At 35.9% G+C, this 21258-nt stretch overlaps 2 protein-coding genes across 8 annotated transcripts; both read right to left on the reverse strand.

The window, feature by feature from the left end:
• Positions 1–7115: 7115 nt before the first annotated feature.
• LOC142547611 (uncharacterized) lies at positions 7116–20861 on the reverse strand. 7 transcript variants are annotated; one of them, XR_012820704.1, is made up of 6 exons: positions 20180–20861; positions 10927–11361; positions 10134–10650; positions 8515–9293; positions 7989–8348; positions 7116–7633 (listed from the first exon to the last, which is right to left on the reverse strand). XR_012820704.1 is itself a non-coding variant. In XM_075655977.1 (5 exons), exons 1-5 carry the CDS (start codon positions 20760–20762, stop codon positions 8164–8166), a joined length of 2499 nt encoding a protein of 832 aa, XP_075512092.1. In that variant the 5' UTR covers positions 20763–20861; the 3' UTR covers positions 7116–8163. The 7 variants fall into 7 exon arrangements, 3 of the variants coding, with proteins under 3 accessions (XP_075512092.1, XP_075512091.1, XP_075512090.1); XR_012820703.1 differs by having other exon boundaries at positions 7116–7296; positions 7559–7633; positions 7989–9293; positions 20180–20860; XR_012820701.1 differs by having other exon boundaries at positions 7989–9293; positions 20180–20860.
• Positions 12749–14573, reverse strand: LOC142547610 (uncharacterized). Its single transcript, XM_075655974.1, has 3 exons — positions 13991–14573; positions 13756–13874; positions 12749–13673 (listed from the first exon to the last, which is right to left on the reverse strand). Exons 1-3 carry the CDS (start codon positions 14328–14330, stop codon positions 13215–13217), a joined length of 918 nt encoding a protein of 305 aa, XP_075512089.1. The 5' UTR covers positions 14331–14573; the 3' UTR covers positions 12749–13214.
• Positions 20862–21258: the final 397 nt, after the last annotated feature.

Consider the following 21258-nt stretch of genomic DNA (forward strand, 5'->3'; position numbering starts at 1 on the left):
TTAAAATGGACCGAATGTGTGGATATTTTTAATCAATGTTAAAACCGTCACATTTTTAAAATTTGCGACGGTTTTGCATATAAAATTTGCGACAGTTTTGCCTATACCTTTTATCTCATTATAAACCTTTTAAACTCCTTTATACCTTTTATCTCATTATAAACCTTTTAAACTCCTTTCTCTAACTTATGGAGACAAGGAATATTACATCAATAATAATTCAAACCTACAACAAGAGCTGTAGAAAATATTAACCTTCATTTTATTCCTTTCATACGTAAGTTTTCAAGCAACTAGGCTGCCAATTTTATGGTCAAATATTTAATTAAAAGATAAATAGGAGAGTTTATACATGTCGTGACTTATATCTATGCAATAGAGGCGTAAATAAAATTAAAATAATACAAATTTTTTTTTTCACTTTTTATAGTATATATTAAATCTATTTCCTATTATTTAAAGAATAATAATAATTTGTTCGACGAACAAAATTTTCATTAAAAAATACAACCTCGAAGAAGTTTGGATTGCTTAGATGATAAAGGTGAAACCAATTCGTTTTATTATTTGAGGACAAAGATTTACCGTTAATCATTGTTTTTCAACTAAAATACGAATAATTGAAGTGGTAAAATTTATAAAAATAAGTTAAAATTTTAAGTAAAAAATAATCAATAATTTAAATTGTTAGCTACATTAATTCTCACGGGTTGCAACGGCCAAACTTAGTTGCAAACTTACAATCGGCAATTGTTGTAAGTATTTTATTTAATAAACAAAATAACTACTTGAATTATGTTTTTATAAAGGAGACAATTTTTTAAACATTTTTTTATAAATGACAAAAAATTGTATGAGACGGTCTCACAGGTCGTATTTTGTGAGACAGATCTCTTATTTGGGTCATTCATGAAAAAATATTACTTTTTATGTTAAGATTATTATTTTTTGTTGTGAGTCTCACAAATAAAGATTCGTGAGACGTCTCACAAATAAAGATTCGTGAGACGTCTCACAAGAGAGCTACTATTTTTAAATATGAATATAGACAGAGAGATTTTGTAGATATAATACACAATTTCTTATTTTTAATCAAAAAAATGTTTGAAATTCGTTCGCCCCTAAAAAAATATCGAATATTTGAACTACAATATCAGCTTCGAACCTCCCAATAAAAGTGAAATAACATTGAAAGTGCAAAAATATCTCCTGATTAGTTCTTATTATTTGATAGTACACAGAGAGTGGACCTCTAACTTTCTTTATCACGTGTTAAAGTTCGTTTTTTGTCGGTAACTATGTTTCGCCTAGTATTTTTTTGAGCAATAGTTGTCCTATTAAAAAAATCGGTACATAATGTTTGATTAATTATTGTCCAATTTTTTAAAAATAATATATATAGCCTAGTCACTTGGGAACAAGACATGTTAGTGGGGCAATTTGTCGGGTTAAAGAAATGTCCTTCCTTATACGCTGTGACGATCGAACGAGATGAACCCTATCTATATGGCCCGGACACCTGAGAAAAAAGACATGTTAGTGGGGTGCTGGAAGTTTTCTCGGCGTAACTACTCCGAAGTTCAAGTCTATTAAGTGAATACACAAAGAAAAGATAATGCAATATAAATGAAAATATAATGAGTGCCAATGATCACGACTTTTTTTTATTTTACCTATGTTGGGATATTTATTGGATGCTGAGATCGTGAATCATCTTGAGATGCTCAGGTAGTGGCCACGGTGTGGGAATATGGCCCATGTTATGATTTCCACATGATTTGCGAACATGGGGTCAGAACGGATCCCTGGATTTTCGGTGGATAAGGTTCACAATCATTTTGACTTAGTCCCCTTACGTTGCTTGGGCTCGGATACGGATCCGAGCTTGTGTGAACTTGTAACAATATGATAATCTACTCGAGCTAGTGCAAGCCCAGGGTTGATAGGAACAGAGTACTCTTTCCTTATGTGGACGGGTTTTTTGAGTACATATATTACCGAGGTAGCTATTGTGATATTTGATAAGCGTTGACATTATTTGGGCTCTCCCACACCAAGACTCTCGGGGCCAGTTTTGGGCTGGCCTTGCCTTGGCTTTTATTCTCATGCTTGAGTTAAAGGATTAATCGGGCTCTTACTGAGGTATCATTACTCCCTCCTTAAGTAGTCGGGCTTGAGTCATGTTCGCTGCCGGAGTAGTCAAGTTGGCTCAGGGCGGGAAAACAACTCCGTTTTTAATTGTAGGCGGACTATGGCTAACATAAGCCCTAGCATTTGAAAAGACGAATGTCAAGTCAGACGTCGCTTCACCTATCCTACCCGAATTTTCATCTTATCGAGTGACCCGGTTCATTTTCCAAGGTAAATTCTGATCTTTTTCTCATCCTCCGATCAACGGCCCCGATTAACCTCTTGTCTGTTATAAGTATTTGAACGCCTTCATCATTTCTCATTTTCACAAAACCTTGATCTTCCGCACTTATTGGCACCCATCTCAGCTTCTCAGATGCAATGCTTTTGTCCGGCATGCTGTTTCTGTTTTTCCGACCACCCCCACCTTCTTTTCTCTAGTCCTCGTAAGTTTTCTTGCTCCATGTTTTTTCCAAAATTTCTAACTCTACATCTTCTACTTCTAGAGCAATGTTCGTGGATCGTTTGGGTATGAGCCCACGGCAGTGCATTGTGACTTCGCCCTTCCTCGCTCTATTGCCACCTCCAAAAATCCCATCCTCGTCCCTTATGTCAGAATCGTAAGCCAAAACCCCAAAAAATACAAACAACCTAAACTCTCCCACCCAGCTACCGGGCCCTCCAGTGCCTGGGAAAAGTACAAGGAAAAATTTGAAATGGCTCTTGAAGCCGGGGCCAAGAACCTGGGTGTTTCTTGGGTTTTAACCACAGCCAGCACCCTGTGACCCGTCTCAGACGAGGACCTCCGAGCTCTCGGATCCATCCCTTTTACCTTCATGATTATTATTCTCGATCACTCGGATCGTGATGATCACCCCCCCAAGGACTTCTATAATTTCTTCCAGGACCAAGTTAAAAGTGGTCTTCGATTCCCTATTTCCTCTTTTTATATCGAGGTAGCCCATTTTCTCAGGGTTCACCTAAACCAACTCCATCCAAATTCCTTCCGTATAATGGCATCGGCCTTTGTGCTATTCAGGATGAACAACCTCTTGATCAACCCCCAATCCTCCATTACTATGTTTCTTGTCGTTTCTATGAAAGAATAGAAAGGTCGATATTTTTTCATCAGTCTTCCTTGCTCGACCAGCTTATTATTTACCATTCCCACTCAGCCCGAACTTCCTCGAGCCTACAAGTTCGAAGAGCCCTATATCCAGAGCCAAGAGCTCGTGTAATGGAAAATGTTTAAATCTTCTGCTCTAATTTCGGAGGAGAATCTGATTGTCTACAGGTTGAGTTCACGGGTGGAGAATCCCCTGGACCGAGTAATTGATGCTCTTGTTGTTTCGACTACTCCACCCGGTACACTCTTTGATCATCTAACTTTTTTTCTTAATATTTATGTCATTTGACCCAAATTTGTTTGGCTATTGTGGAATCTGCGGAAGCGAAACGATCATTTGCTAAAAATCAGGCAGTCGAGAAGGCATCAGAGGCCAATAATACAGCCACGCAGAAAGTTGCACTCGAGAAGAAAGCTCGGGCCAAGCAACTGTCCTAGAAAGTGAAGAATGTAGTCTATGCCTGGGTTGCCAAGGAGAGAGAAACTACGGAGGCCCGAGAGGCCGAGAAGAGATTAACTGCTGAAGCCCGAGAGAGGGCTGATGTCGAGGAGATGACAGGGGGAGAAATGAATGTGACTCGAGTCGAGGGACAGAACCCCAAGCTTCAATCTCCCACGAGCTACATGATCTATGAACGTGGGGTTAGAAAGGATCCTTGGATTTTCGGTGGACAAAGTCCACGATCATTTGACTTAGTCCTCTTACGTTTCCCGAGCTTGGATACGGATCCGAGCTTGTGTGCACCTGTAACGATCTGATAATCTATCCAGGCTAGTGAAAGCCCGGGCTGACATGAACAAAGTACTCTTTCTTACCCCGGATTTTTCTGGTGACTATGTGACCAAGATATCTATTGTGACCTCGGGTAAGTGTTGACATTATCGGGGCTAATTCCCACCCAAAGACTCCCGGGACCAATTCTGGGCTGGCCTTGCCTCAATTTCCACTCCCACGCTCGAGTCCAAAGATGAACGAGGATCTTACCGAGGTAACTATGTTTCACCTATATTTTTTTTGAGAAATAATTGTCCTATTAAAAAAAATCAATAGATAACGCTTGATTATTTTACTGTGAAACTACTCGAATTATAGTGTTCAGATCGAAAATGCAATAAAATTTAAAATATTTGATTTACATCAGTTATATAATGTCTATTAAGGAATCAACAACCTTTTGTCATACTTGTTTGATTGGAGGGGAAAAAACATGTGCCCTGCCTAACCTTCAATGCGTTTCAAAAGACAATTTAAACAAATCGATGAAGTTGGAGTACTATTTTATTAGTTTAAACCTCCCACCTATTTCAAAAGACAATTTAAATAAACATGATGTTGGAGTATTATTTTATTAGTTTATATTGTACTACAGCTAACTATTAATATTATATATTAATTTAAGTTTATTTCGTCACGTTTCACACCTACAGAAAAATGTGGCATGGTATTAGTGCTCAATTAATAATACTAATTCTTTAATACCTTCAATCCATTGCATTTATTGTTGCTCTAAACTTGAGCCTTCGACAAACTATGGTGTCTAATGGTGGGAGAAATCAAATAAGATTAATCTCCTTTAGTAACTTTTAAAATTTTTATGTAATTTTTTTTTCAATATTACTAATAAAAAAAGCGTCCAATCATAAAAAAATATCATTCAGAACATATTGTCACGGACTTCACCCTTGTGAGATGTCGATATCGGAAATAATTATATTTGGTTTATCTCGTATGTAAAGATTATTTTTGAACGATTTGACAATAGGAAATGTCTGTGAGACCGTCAACCCTACCGATATTCACAATAAATAGTCATGAATTAAGAATTTAATACTACGTGGAGTTAATATCGATGTTTTGGAAGATCTCGATCACAAAATTTCTTATAGTTGTAGATTTCTTACCTTTTGAATTCTTTGAATAATCTTTTTTATTATTTTTTGTCCTTTTTTCACTCTTACTATTTGTTGGGCAATAATTTGCTCCGGGAGACTGGATTTTATAATGATGGCTTAATACAATGCACAATTTAAAAATATTATTAAATAAAAAATTGATAAAAGTTGTCATACTTTGGTTTTGTCGCTCAAAAATTTTATTTATTCTCCGACCACCAAATCTTCGAGAAGATTTGAAGTTGGATCGAATAAATCAAAGACCTCGTGACAGAATCCATTGCCATCGAATTAATTTAATGAAGTAAAATATGTTTCTTCTGGATTTTTAACTATAAAAAAATGGTTAAAATTTTACAATTTTAAAATCGTTTCGAGGAAATTAAAATATTTCCGATGTTGCATCCATTGCCAAAAATCCGTAGATGATTCATATATCGTTTAGTTGTATCTTATTAAAATATTTAAATAATCTATAAACTCTTACAGAAGAGGAAAAAAATGAAGGGAAAAGAAACAAACATAGCGAACGAGAAAGAAAAATATTGCGAGTGAAAGTATATGAATAACAGTAAGAAATTGGGCAAAATATTGTTCTTAAAAATAAGTTATCATGATCTTATTTTTTCTAGAGAAATAATCTTAAAAGCTAATTTTTTTTTTTATTAATATATACACGTTTGAGATCTTTCTTGAAAATTTATCGAAAAGACTTGCAAATATCTTTTTTTACGTTTTATATCTTGTAGCGGGAGAATGACTGCTTCCGAGAAAACAGATGGCCGGAGCAAATAACCAAATCTCGACTTAAAGAATATAATTAGAAAACATATATAGTGAACTGGGAGGATTCCAACGGAGGAAATCAATTTAAATCCTGGATTTTCGAATCCAAAAATTATGGAGGGATAACTACCATTTTCCCCAACCTCAACCCAACAGAAAAAGGAAAAATGTCATCTCAATATGTACCGGGTGCTACCCGACAAGGAAGCAAATTCCAACCCTCAAGGCAAACCCAGGAACGAGAACAAACACTGCAAAATTCATCCTCGTATAGCAAAACGATTTGTTGGGCAGAAGCTTACTTAAGTAGATGAAATTCAGCACAAAGTGTGTGATGATTGCAAAATGTTCCGGATGACTCCGTGAACATACAAGCTAAACAAACCTTTATTTCATACACTCTCAAGGCGCGATTTCTTAGGTACATTTTAAGCAAGACGGGTTTTCGTGTACACATCATTGGTAAACATCAACTCAACGATGCATTTGTTATCATCTCAATTCATGACTCCAAAGTTTACGCTAAAACCTTACAACCATAAATTTCACTGACCAACACATCATTCTATTACAGTTCATAAGGTTCAACCTCAACAATAGAAAGAAATCAACTTGGCACGGGCACTGTGACATAAAACAGCTACTATTGGAATAAGATTCTCTATTTACCCATGAAGATGATGCAATAACCTCATCAGTTGTTGATTGGGTCATCCTCTCCATCACAAACATCCTTGCACGAACTAAAGACAACCAAAAAAAGGCAAAAAGGGAAAAAAGCAAGAGGGGAAAGAGAGAGATGGGAAGTGAATAGTAAAGCACGAAAATATTATTAAAGTAAAGCACCATGCCCTGGTCGGGGAGAAAAAATGGAGATTAGTTACGTACTCAATCAAAGGGTGAATTAACAGAAACGATTGGATCTTTTAATATATTAATATTAAGAAGCAAGATTACATTAACAAACCACACAGAAACATGTGCAACTAACGTGCAAGTACTTGGGATGTTACAGGCATCGCGAGGAGTAATTACACTGGACACTTTGTGTATCCTTACAAAAATAACTATGTTAAACAAATAGATAGAATGCAACGCCTAAAATGGGGATAATTAAGTAAAACACATTCAACAGAGATAATCCGTAAACATATTGAATAATGAGCAGCAGAAGCGGAAATGAGAGAGAAGATCCTCCCTAATTATCTTTGTTTTCCAATATAAATGAAAAGTAGTGTTATAATGAAATAGAATAAAGGAAATACCTGTTAAAAAAGAATAAATGACTGAACAATAAATTAATCAACCCACCCCGCCACATCTGACTTGATATCGGCCTTAAGAGTACCTTGACCAAACAACTTTCAAGAGGAAGAGAAAGAAAAAAAAGGGTATGGAAAGAAAAGGAAAAAAAGGAAAGAAAAAGGAAAATGGGAGAAAGAGAAAAGATAAACATAAAGACGAGGAAAAGGAAGTAGAAAATACAGTACAATTATCAACAAAATATTATTGTTTATATATATCCCAATGCAACAATTGTAGTTAATACTCCCAAATCATGGAGCATACTACACACGCAACAATAAACCTTCTGCTACATCGGCAAATGCGGTTGTTGCATACCTTTCAGTTACAATCAGAGAAATTCAGCAGATCCAAATCAACTGATTGAGCAACAAGAAGCAGCAGTCCAAAAACCTGCATCTTCGTGTGTTGTAACAGGCCCACCAAACCAATAAATTTATATTAAAAAGAAGATTTATATCAACCATATCAGACAAAATCGTCAATCCAACGGTACTAGTCAATCAGCTGTTCAGCAAGGAAAGGAAACAAGGCCACGTTCCTGAATCCAGGGTTAACTCATAAAATTGAACTTAGTTTGCTAGGAAATTCATTAAATTAAAATTTAATGATTTCCTATAAAAAAATTAATAAAAGTTTGATGTATGGTGGATGAAATTTTACAAGAAGGTAAAGGAATCACACTTAACCAACATCAATTCTTGAATATACTAACACAACCATTAATATCAAGTAGTTTGGAAAATACATTTCATGATTGGATCAGCGAAACACACTTCTTGAAGCGTTTTAAAAAGAGCAAGCAAGTCTCCAAACTGCATCGTTAATCTATTCAACCTCAGACCTGCAAAAGAAACAAAGAGCACATTCATCACTTCAAGAGATAAACCACCTAATTGTATTGACCATCAAATAAGAAGGCCTCAAATAAGAAGGCCCGAGTTCTTGAAGAATCCTTTCTCCCAGTTAATCACATGTTGGTTATCAACCCATACACCTCTTGAAAGCAGTCCGTCTAGCCTAATGTTCCTCAATGTGACTTTGTTGATGACCACTTTTTTTATCATCATCCTCATCTCTTTCAAAAATATTATGCGAATCATCCAGCCTGTGCACAGAGACATCACCATGTGTGATTGATATTTCATTCTTATTTTTAATAACTTTATCTTCATGTTCCACAGGATCAGAATCACTTAATTTATGATTATTTTCTTCTGAGATAGACCCCGAGGGCTTTCTGTGTTTGGACTTGTGGTAATCTGAACGCTTACTGCCTTTATGTTGCTTTCCTTCAGTAGATCTTGATCTGGAATGCATTCTATCCTGGTATTTTGATTTCTCTTCTCTGGCCCCTTCCGATCTTTCATTTGGCCGACGCTTATCTTCCTGGGATCTGGACCTCGAGCTCCTTCTGCGTTTCGATCTGCTTTCTTTCGGAACTCTCGGAGAAGATCTGCGTCCATGAGTTCGATCATCTACTGAGGTTGATCTGGAGCGTCTTTGACTCCGATATTTAGACTTTTCTGCTCTTCTTCCGTCTTTTTTATCACTAGAGTGATGCTTAACTTCAAGAGACCCTGACCTAGAGCGCCTCCTCTGTTTTGATTTAATCTCATCATCCCCTGAAGATGAAGACCTGATCCTATGATGCCGAGGAGATCTTGAATAATGACGGGATGACTTTGTTGTTCTCTCTTTTGGATTAATTCGGCGCCCCTTTGGTGAACTTGAATCAACTCGATGAGAACTCCTAGTTTGAGGGCTCACACTTCTGCTCCTGTTTCTCCTTGAAACAGGTGAAAGGCTATCACGCAACCTATCTGAGTCCCTTCTTCTACCTCTATCACTGCGATCCCTACTATCCCTGAAATATCTTCGTTCTTTTTCATTGCTCACGTAATGGCGAAATCTCCTAGGTGATCTGGATCTGTAACCACGAGCTCGGCGAGTTGGAGGCGAGAATGAGCGAGACCTCCTCCTCAACCGGTAATTCACAGGAGATGCTGACTTGGACCTAGATCTTGACTTTGTTCGAGTAGCAGAAGGTGACCTGATACAGACGTCAATAAGTGAACTAAAAATTCAATGTTTTTTCCTTGAGAAATAAAGAATAACTGTATAATATATATGATATATATCATACATAAAGCATCTCTAAATCATCTACAAACTGCTAATTTCCAAGGAAAAAAACTTAACATAAGATAAATAAATCCCAAGTCAGGAAAAACATGCAGTTAATGAACTGTGGTAAAGAGAAGATCGTTACCAAAAATAACTCATGTTTTTTAACTGTATCAGTAAATTCAGTACAATAGCAAAAGATATAAAAAGAAGCCTATGACATTTTAGAAAACAAAATATTAGTTCTTCCTTATCGGTATCATTATATAGGATACAGCTCAAAGATCAATTTAAAACCAGCAGCATGAGAAAAACATGCCATAAGAGCAACTGACGGGTAGTTCCTGAATTTAATCGGGGTATGACTAAAAATTTAGCATGTGTGATGCCAGTGCATACCTGTACTCAACAGAACTCGACCGATTTTTTTATAAAGTTAAAACTAAGAGTAAAGTTTTCAAATTATTGTCATGACAGGAGCAAACTAACCAACTGCTTTTCGAATGTAATAAAAACCAGACAAGATTCCAGGCCACTGTCATTAGAATGTCAATAATACAGTACATATAACTGCATTGACTCCCACAATATGCATAGAGGTGATTTCGAGAATATTTTGGATCCCCATTTAAGTTTCAAACCCACTTTATTTCACAAATAAAATTGCATCTTAAAAACTTCGCCTCCAAGGCCCCTCCAAATTTATTGATAGCAAACTTTCCTGACAGTAACCAATCAAAGGCGACTGAGATCAAAAGCAACATACCTTGATTTTTTATCAGAATCCTTTTCTTCAATAACCAGTCCATCTGCTTGCATCTTTTTAGTTATTTCTGCAGCCCTGGCGGCAGCTAAGTCAGTTGCAGACTTCATGGTTGCAGCTCTGTTAGCAGCCTGTTGTGCTGTAAGTGCTTGCTGCATCAACAGAGCCTGCTGAAATTGCATTTGTTGCATTGCAACAGCTTGCTGCATCACCAAAGGCAGAGAAGATGAAGCCAGTGGTGAATTCAAAACAGGCTTAGGCGGAAGTGATTTAGCCATTTCGACATTCAGAGGACGACCCCCAACATCCATATTATTCAATGCCAAGGCAGCTGTAGCTTCTTCAGGTTTTGAGTATTCAATGTAAGCGAAATGTTTTGAATCAGTGATATTGCATTCAACAACTGTGCCACCAAGGCCAAAGAGCTGTTTTAACTGATCCACGGTCAGAAGTGGGCTGAGATTGCTAATTTGCACAGTTTTTTTAAGGGAATCGGCCTTTCCTTTTTTATCAGCTGATCCTGATAGATTAAAAGAATAAATAAGTACAAATTATCAAAATTATTCAGAATCAGTATTGACAAGACAAGTTAACAAATCTAATGACAAAAAATATCGACGACATAGTAAAATTGAAACCGTAAAAAATGAGGTAAATCAAAATAGATAGCGTTAACAAAAACATAAATAAAAAATCAAGCAAGTCTCTGATTTTATGTTATTTAACAATTTTTCATAGGAACTCAAAACTTTTGGACAAGACTATATTGGTGGAGCTTGGGGAGTGAAATTCTTACCAGAGGAGTCTTTTGAGGAATTAGCTTGGACCTGCGCAGCATGGGCTTGAAGAGCCTGGGCGGCAACAATTGCCTGAGCAGCAGCCATTGCAGCAGCAGATGGTGCCATTGGCACTTGACTAAGGGTTCCCATGGTAGTGGTTGCAGCTAATGCAGTCATCAACAGATTGTGAGGCAGGTGACTAAACTTGCAATCAGTTTTCGCACACCGCCCACTAAGATATTCTCGACAAATTTCGCCGAGAGATTGCCCAATTCCGGGTAAAATTGCTCCACCAGAGGCCCCAGAAACAACACCTGGAATCATGCCAAGCAACCCAGGAAAAGCACCAGATACAGAACCAGAATAGTTTGGCATATTCGGCATGGTCTGGTTAACTAAATTCGGAAATGAAGCTGCTGGAGCCATCCCAAGAAGCCCTCCAGAGGGTGTCCCTGGATAAAAGAACTGCGATGTTCAGATTTGTACCACGTAATTATTGATAAAATTTCTTCCTAGCCACCAAAAATGCACTGAAGGAATTTAGGACAAACGATGTAATTCAATTCCATCAAGAAATGTTGCTCCCTCATTCAGAAATAGTAAAATTTGATTGATTTAAACTTTGAAGTATATATGATCCATAATTGGAGCTCAAGAGAATGAAATGGCATATGCTAAATCCAACGAAAAACTGACCAACTAATCCTTGATATATTTTCTAGCATTTCTCCATAAATTACAATTGTCAATGAACTACGGAGCACATGAAGCACAAAATTCCATATATATAGAACTTCTAAATGCTCATCCGGTGGTAGCCATGATCAACCCAACAAGTATGAAAAACACAATAGAGTATGGAGCCCTAAGAAATATCAATGGAATGTAAGAATCATAGTTGTCAAAAGCGGTCGCCTTGGTCGCTTAAGCGCAAAACGACGCGAGGAGCAAAACCTGCGCTTCGGGAACTCAGAAGCGCAAGAAGTCTATGAAGCTCACGCTTCTTTGCGCTTCGCTTGGGAGCGAGAAGCGATTGTCTGTGCGCTTCATAGAAGCCGCACAACCATTTTTTTTTAAAATTCTGCAGACTTAAAATTCGAAGTACGATTTTAAGTCTGCCTAAGGCCCTAATAATTTTTAAAAAACAAAATTAAGCCCAGCTCATCTAAACCATTGTTGTCTTGCTTCTCAAATCTCACCACTCACTGCCTCGCCTCTGCCACTGCCATCTCTGCCGTGTTCCCCTTCTCTTTTGCTGCCCAAAATTTGTAAACCCTAATTTTAGGAATTTCTGGAAAAAAAAATAAACTGTGTTGTTTTTTTTTAATAATAGATGATTGTTATTTATTTTTTAGTTATTTAATCATGTCAAACACAACAATTCCATCAAATCGAAAAGATATTGCTTGGAATTAAACAATTCCGGACCCTAAAAATCCAAATATTGTATGTTGTTTTGTGGTAAAATAAAAAATTGTGAGATATATCGGCACAAGCCACATTTAGTTTGGGGTAATAGAAATGTGAAAGCTTGTCCGAAATGCCCGGAGTATGTTATAAAAGAAATTCAAGAGTTAATGCCAAAAAAGAGTACTTTGAAGAATGAAATGGATTATAGTCCTCATTTAGATGATATTGTTGATTTGGAAGAAGATGATATTCAAACTAAACTGAAGGGAAACCACCAATATCCGGTTCAAGTATCCCTTCTACGGTGCAGGGTAAAAAGTGTAACCAAAAAGGGCCCATTGACGGTTAACCTTTATATTGTGAAAGATGTGGAAGAAATTGTCAGAAAAGACATGCGAAAAATAAAGGCCAGTATGACAAAAATAAAAAGAAACTAAGAGAAGATGCGGTTAAGTAATTTTCTACGTGGATGTATCATGCCGGAATTCCTTTCAATGTCGTTAAATATGATTCTTTGCAGCTCTGTATAGAAGCTATTGGAACATTTGGAGTGGGAATGAAACCTCCATCATATCATGAACATAGTTGTCAAAAGCGCGAGGCGCAAAAAAGCGCTCAAGTGTCTTGGGCTTCAAGCGCAAAGCGCAAAGCGAAGCGCACGCTTTACGGAAAAAAGCGCAATAAACAAAATATTATCAAAAAAATCAAAATAAAATAAAAAGTCTTTGAAAATGTGATAGATAAAATATCAAATGTCATTATAATCGTCATCTTCCAAATCTACGTCACGCCGCAATAAACAAAATATTATCAAAAAAATAAAAATAAAATAAAAAGTTTTTGAAAATGTGATAGATGAAATATCAAATGTCATTTTAATCGTCATCTTCCAAATCTACGTCATCAGCCCCATCACTTGATTTGTATCCATCGGTATCTTCTTCTTCTTCAGTTTCTTCATCAATGTTGATCTCTTCTTCATCCACTTCATCCACAAGACTAGTTCGAGCTGAAGATTGCTTTTTTTTGTTGAAGTGGATGATGCCGCTCCTTTTGAAGTAGATGCATTTCGAGATCGAAAGTCATATGCACTTTCACCAACCTCAACCGCTTGTGCTACATCACTCCAACGCAAATCATCATCTTCAAAGACCAAATCGTTATCTTCATTCTCGTTATCACTATCATCCAACTTTCCCAACAACCATTCGTTACTATCATCTATTTCTGACAAAGAAATAGGATCAATCTTATCTCGCATGGCATATCTTCGCCTCAACGCTCTGTTGTATTTGATATATACCAAATCATTCAATCGTTGTTGAGACAACCTATTTCTTTTTTTAGAATGTATCTGCCAAAAAAATAGAAAGTAAAAAATTAGGTTCATGCTCCATAATATAAAATTTAATATGTAAAAAAAACTTCTAACTTACACGTTCAAATACACTCCAATTACGTTCACAACCTGAAGAAGAGCATGTGAGGTACAAAATCTTCAGTGCAAATGTTTTTAATTCAGGTGTTGATGCACCATAAGAAGACCACCAATCAGCTTGAAAGTTGAAACACAAAAAAATATAAGATTAAATTTCTTATAATTCAAAGTTTGTATCTATACCATAAGTAATGTTTGAAAAATAAATTAATATTGCACTAAATATTATTTACTTGGTGATTTTGAAGCTCTTTGTCTAATAGCCATGGGTAAACCAAAAAGTCCTTCTGCTTTTTTGTATTTATCCAATTGATTTGTAATCTTATCTTGTAAATCTTCACCTCGCACCAATCTAGCTATGCATTTGTACAGACCCTCCAACACTTCTTCATCATTTTCTATGTCACGATTTGAGTAAAAAAACTCAGGATTTAAGAAATATCCAGCCGCATGCAAAGGATGATGGAGTTGAACGTTCCATCTTTTGTCGATGATTTCAAAAATACCACGATATTTCTCCATTATTATTAAATGATGCAGCGATAGCTTCTTTGGCTCTGTCCATTGCCTCATAGATGTAACCCATTGGGAACCTTTTTTCACCGTCTACTAGCCGCAATACTTTCAGCAATGGGCAGCCAACTTTTAATGCAAAAACTGTAGTTTTCCAAAAAGAAGGCATCAATATCACTTATGCAACACGTTTTCCAGCCGCCTCTCTAGAATATCGACTTTTTGCCCACTTTTCAAATGTAAACAACTTTCTCAGATTTGCTTGTTGAATTTGAAACCGCTTTAAAGTCAAAAAAGCGGTTGCGAAACGAGTCTTTGCAGTTCTTATCATACTCTCTGTCCAGTAAACTCTCTCATCATGCTCAACAATTGTGGTCTATTGTAAATATAACCATTCACCATCAATGCCCGTTCATGCAATTTTTTTAGGTTAGGAATTTTGAATATTTCTTCAAGCATCAAATCTAAGCAATGAGCTGCACATGGAGTCCAATATAAGTGTGGAAAATTGTTTTCCAAAAGATGACCTGAAAAAATGAAGTAAATTTACTTTAAAAATCGAAAATCAGATTTTTAATTCAATTTGCAATTTAAAATATTATCTGCTTTAACATTGCAGCTTGCATTATCTGTTACAACCTGAACCACATTCTGTTCTCCAATTCGATTCACAAATTTAGAGAGTAACTCATACATATTATCAGCAGTGTGAGAATAACTTGAAGCATCCACTAATACAACAAATATGCTTCCTTTAGGACCATTTACCAAAAAATTTATAAGAGTTCTACTTTTTTTATCTGTCCACCCATCTGCCATGATTGTACAACCATACCTAGCATGATCTTCTTCGTGTGATTTGAGAAGCATGTACGTATTTCCCAACTCCTTCTTCAAATACTTAACTCTTACTTCATGATATGATAGAGGTTTCATTCCCACTCCAAAAGTCCCAATAGCATCAATACAGGGTTGCAAAGAATCATATTTAACAACATTAAAAGGAATTCCGGCATCATACATCCACGTAGCAAATTTCTGAACCACATCTTCTCTTAATTTCTTCTTATTTTCATCATATTGGCCTTTATTTTTAGCACGTCTCTGTCTGACAATTTTTTCTACATCTTTCGCAAAATAAAGATCAATAGTACCTGCTTGTTTACATCTTTTACCCTGCACCGTAGGGCCAGACATTGGTCGTTTTCCTTTCATTTTAGTTTGAATATCATCATCATCCTCATCTTCTTCCAAATCAACAATATCATCTAAATGAGGAATATCATCTATTTGATTCTTCAAAACACTCTTTTTTTGCATGAACCCTTTAATTTCTTCTTTAACATGCTCCGAACACTTCGGACAAGCTTTCACATTTCTATTGTCCCCAACTAAATGTAGCTTGTGCCGATAAATCCCACCATTTGTTATTTTACCACAAAAAGAACAACACACAATATTTGGATTTTTAGGATCCGGAAGTGTTGCATAATTCCAAGCAATTTCCTTTCGATTTGATGGAATTGTTGTGTTTGACATGTTTAAATACTGAAATATAAAAACAAATCACATATTATATTATTAAAAATAAAAAACACAATTTGTAATTTTAAACAAAAATTCCTAAAATTAGGGTTTAGTGGTAGTGTGGTACCAATGAGAAGAGGGGACGGCGGCGGCGACGGAGCGGCGGGGGCGACACAAAAGAGGCAGAGAAGACTCACGCAGTCACGCACAAATGCAAAGCAGTGGACTTCAGGCTTCAGCAGACAACAGTAACGTAGGGATTTTAATATAAATGGGCTGGACTTACATTTGGAGCTGGACTTGGACTACATTTTGACTTGGACACAATTTAAAAAACAAAATTGGGCTGAAGCGTAATATTATCGCTCAGAAATTCTCAGGCCAAGCGCACTGAAGCGTGCGCTTGATCCACCTGCTGCTCTTCGGGACAATCCGAAGCGCAGCAAGGTCGCCTCGCCTCGCTTCTCGCTTAAGCGAGCGAGGCGAGCGCTTTTCACAACTATGATCACGAAGTAAGGGTTAAGTATTTGAAGAAGAACTTGACAACTACGAACCGGCTGCTCAAATCCCATGAAGAAGATAATGCTAGGTATGGTTGCACAATCATGGCAGATGGGTGGATGGATAAAAAAAGTATAACGCTTATAAATTTCATGGTAAATAGTCATATTTGTTGAATCGATGGATGCTTCAAGTTTTTCTCATACTGCTGATAAAATGTATGATTTACTTCCTAAATTTGCGAATCGAATTGGAGAACATAATGTGGTTCAGTTTGTAATAGGCAATGCAAGCTGCAATGTTAGAGCAATTAATATTTTAAACTCTAAATTGAATTAAAAATCAGATTTTTTATTTTTTAAGTAAATTTACTGTATTTTTAATGTCTTCTTTGGAAAACAATTTTTCACACTTGTATTGGATTTCATGTGCAGCTCATTGCTTAGATTTGATGCTTGAAGAAATATTCAATATTCATAATCTCAAAAAATTGCACGTACGGACATCGATGGTGAATGATTATATTTACAATAGACCACAGTTATTGAGCATGATGAGGGAGTTTACAGGACAAAGAGACATGGTAATAACTATAAAGACTTTTTTCACAACCCTTTTTTTTACTTTAAAGCGGTTTTACGTTCAACAAGCAAATATGAGAAAGATGTTTACATGATTAAAATATCAATATTCTAAAGATGCGGCTGGAAAACGTGTAGCAAAAGTTATATCGATGCCTTCTTTTTAAAAAATTGCAGTTTTTGCATTAAAAGTTGGCGTCCTATTGCTGAAAGTATTGCGGCTGGTAGAATGTGAAAAAAGGTCCCTTATGGGTTACATCTATGAGGCAATGGACAGAGTCAAAAAAGCTATCACTCTATCATTTAATAATAATGAATAGAAGCATCGTGGTATTTGAAATCATCGACAAAAGATGGAACATTCAACTCCATTAAACTTTTGGTATGCGGCTGGATATTTCTTAAATCCCGAGTTTTTTTACTCAAATCATGACATAGAAAATGATGAAAAAATGTTGGAGGGTCTATACAAATGCATAGCTAGATTGGTGCGAGGTGAAGATTTACAATATGAGATCACAAATCAATTGGAGAAATACAAAAAACAGGACTTTTGGTAAACCCATAGCTATCAGACAAAAAGCTCAAAATCACCAGATAAATAATATTTAGTGCAATATCAATTTATTTATGAAGTATTACTAGCAAAATAGATACAAACTTTGGATGATAAGAAATTTGATCTTATATTTTTTTTTTCCAACTTTCAAGCTGAATGGTGGTCTTCTTATGGTGCATCAACACCTGAATTAAAAACATGTGCAATGAAAATTTTGTACCTCACATGCTCTGCTTCAGGCTGTCAACGTAATTGGAGTGTATTTGAACATGTAAGTTAGAAGTGAAGTTTTTTATACATATTAAATTTTATATTATTGGAGTATGAACCTAACTTCTACTTTTTGGGAAAATACATTCTAAGAAAAAAATAGGTTGTCTCAACAATGATTGAATGATTTGGTATATATCAAATACAACATAGCGTTGAGGCGAAAATATGGCATACGAGATAAGATTGATCATATTTCTTTGTCAGAAATAGATTATAGTAATGAATGGTTGTTGGGAGAGTTGGATGACAGTGATAAGGACAATTATGATAACGATTTTGTCTATGAAGATGATGATTTACGTTGGAGTAATGTAGCACAAACGGCTGGAGTTGGTGAAAGTGCATATGACTTTCGATCTCGAAATGTTTCAACTTCAAAAGGAGCATCATCATCCACTTCATCAAAAAAGAAAGCAATCTTCAACTCGAACTAGTTTTGTCGATGAAGAAGATATAAACATTGATGATGAAACTAGGGGTGTTCAAACTTCGGATAAAACCGAAAAAAACGAAAATCCAAACCGAAAAATCAGAACACCAAACCGAACCGAAATCCGAATTTTGTAATTCGTATATAAATGTTAAAACCGAAGTTTATTTGGTTCGGTTTCGAATTATATATGTCAAAACCGAAAAAACCGAAAAAACCGAAATTTCATTAAATTTTTTATTTTTTATATTTTTATTTATATTATATATTTTGTTATGATATTTAGTGAATGAAAAATCATTTTGAACAATTTTTAGTTGATTGTTGTTTGTTTAACTAATTTAGACCTTATGTTTAAATATTTTACTGAGGAAAAGTTAACATATTATATTTTATAATATATTTATATTATTAATTTAAATAATTATACCCAAACCGAATTAACCGACCGAAATAACTGAACCGTTTTGGTAGAAAACCGAACCGAACCGAAGAAAAATGGTTAAGATATCGGATTATATATTTCCAAAACCGAAAACCGAAAAAACCGAAATAAAAAACCGAAAACCGAACTGAACCGACCGATGAACACCCCTAGATGAAACTGAAGAAGAAGATATCGATTGATACAAATCAAGCGATGAGGCTGATGACATAGATTTAGAAGATTAAGATTATTATGACATTTGATATTTCATCTATCACATTTTTAAAGACTTATTATTTTATTTTTATTTTTTGATAATATTTTGTTTATTACGTTTTTTTCCGTATAATGTGCGCTTCTCTTCGCGCTTTAAGGCCCAAGACATTGAGCACTTTTTTGTGCTTCGCGCTTTTGACAACTATGATCAAAATCAAACAACAAGAAGTTAAAAAATTCATAACAGTTGTTTTCAGCAACAAAAATTATTCAAGATTAATAAAAACTGAAGACCACAAATCATGCTTTGTTTATATGCACACAACAATGAAGCCCATTGAAACATATCCAGCATCAGATCCAAGGGTTGAACTGGAATTTTGTCCACTCAAGAGTTACCAGCAGATAAAAATCTTATTTCTTTTCTGGCTAAAACCTTGGCAAAAATTGAAACTAGGATCCTCTTAGAAAAATTTAATGAAAAACAAAGGAAAAATGTGTTTTGCTTTGAACAGTTTGGGTTATGGAAGCTGAATTTCCTTTTGGTCCACCCTGTAAACGGCTTTCCTTTTTTAAACCCATTTTAATGTTATTTGAAAAACAAATTTGATCTTTTTTTTGAAACAGTAGTTTCTGGTTTGAATAGTTTTCAAAGATAGAACTTCACTTCGGAAATTTTCAAAAGGCTTGTGACCATCAAAGCTAATACACAAGCTATGTACCTACTTGGGTGAATAACAATTGCTACACAACATAACATATAAACTACAGAACATACAGCTAACAAGCATTGGTAAGTGACGTTTCTACAAACAAAAAGACATAATTATTCAGACAGCAAACAAGTCCGAACATTATGCTATTAACGATTAGGAAGATGTGCACGTAACATACAATACACAAAGCTTATATTCATTCCTTGATATATGAATAGTGTGTTTACCCCCACCTGAGGTTCCTACACGTACGAGTTGTAACATAAAGTCTTTTAGAAACTAACAGGATTACTACACATTCAAATAAAAAATTTGAAAGCTTTGACGCCTTTCTGTAGAATGATTTTTCATATTTCATGATAAAAAAGAAAAACAATACCACATTAAAACATCAATATGATTACACAAAGTAATACGTGGATAATAAGTTAAGCACATATATATAGACAAGTTGGCTAGCATTGAAGCTCCAAATTTTACTTCAAGGTTCCAAAATTTACGTCAAGGGTTATCTTTGACTATTTAATCAGAACAGTAGTGCAATATAGAGCTTTAAATACATGCATAAAAGTAGCAGATGCCGGAAGGATTCCTAATCTTGGGGGCCAATTTTACCACCGTATACAAAAATGTGCACTTCCAAATCCAAAAAGCAAAAAGAAAAGAGGAAACCACATACCAGTGCTGAAAAAAACAGGGAACGGACTTCCCATAATTGGCTTCCCATTGCACTCAACATTCACCATATAATTCCCTCTCTTAGGCACAACATATGTCACACTATACGTCCCATCACCCATATCCTTAACTATCCCATTCTGGTCCGAACCACCAACCCCCATCCCCGGAGCAATCCTCACCACCACGTTAGCCCCTCCCCGTGTCACATTCCTCCCATCACTGTCTTTTGTGACGACAGCAAACGTCGCCCCCACACACGCCGTCCCGCCCGCAATGCCCGCACCCTGCGCCATACACCTAGCAGGGTCCACGGGACCCGCAGGGCGTGTGTTCTCCGATGATTTATCGTCATCAGAATCAGAATCCTCGGAGGATAACACGGCGGAAGCGGATTCAAGTTGTTGGGTCTGGGATTTGTTGAAGGTGGCTTCAAATGCGGCTTTGGCGGCGGCGGTCTTCTCTGCTTCGCTTTTCAGCTTGGCTTCCTCAGCTTGCTTCATCCATATCGGCTGCTTGGCGACTGCCGTTGCCGCCACAACCAGGTTGCTGGAGTTGTTGTTATTGATGCTTCGATCGGCCATGGGACTGCAATCACGAATAAGCGAACCCTAATTTCAGGGGACGTCCGAGAGAACTGGGAAGAGACTATTCGGCAATAATCAGGGATTAGAGTGATATTTCAAGTAAGTAGGGGGCCTTTTAAAAGAAGCCTTTAAAGTAGATAACTAAGAGTAAAAGGGTTAATAAATAAATTTGTGGGATTAAAATTATAGTCTTTTTTACTTCTGACCCGTTTACCCGTAGTTTGGATTTGGTTTTGGTAAATTTTGATTCGATTTTTCAAATGTTTAATCTAAAAAATCAAATTATTTTATTTAGGTTCAATTTAGTTTAGTTTTCTTGTATTACTGTTTAGTTTTAAAAAATCAAATATTTGATAATTAAATAAAACTAACAATTTAAAAAAAATAATAACATAATGAAATATAATAAATGATTACAAACATTCATGAGGTAATGCTTTGCATTAAAGTCCACGGCCATTTGAATGATTGAGCAGGTATCTTGTGAGACAGT

The sequence above is a fragment of the Primulina tabacum genome, chromosome 5 (genome assembly GCF_025594145.1).
Source record: "Primulina tabacum isolate GXHZ01 chromosome 5, ASM2559414v2, whole genome shotgun sequence".
Lineage (NCBI taxonomy): Eukaryota > Viridiplantae > Streptophyta > Magnoliopsida > Lamiales > Gesneriaceae > Primulina > Primulina tabacum.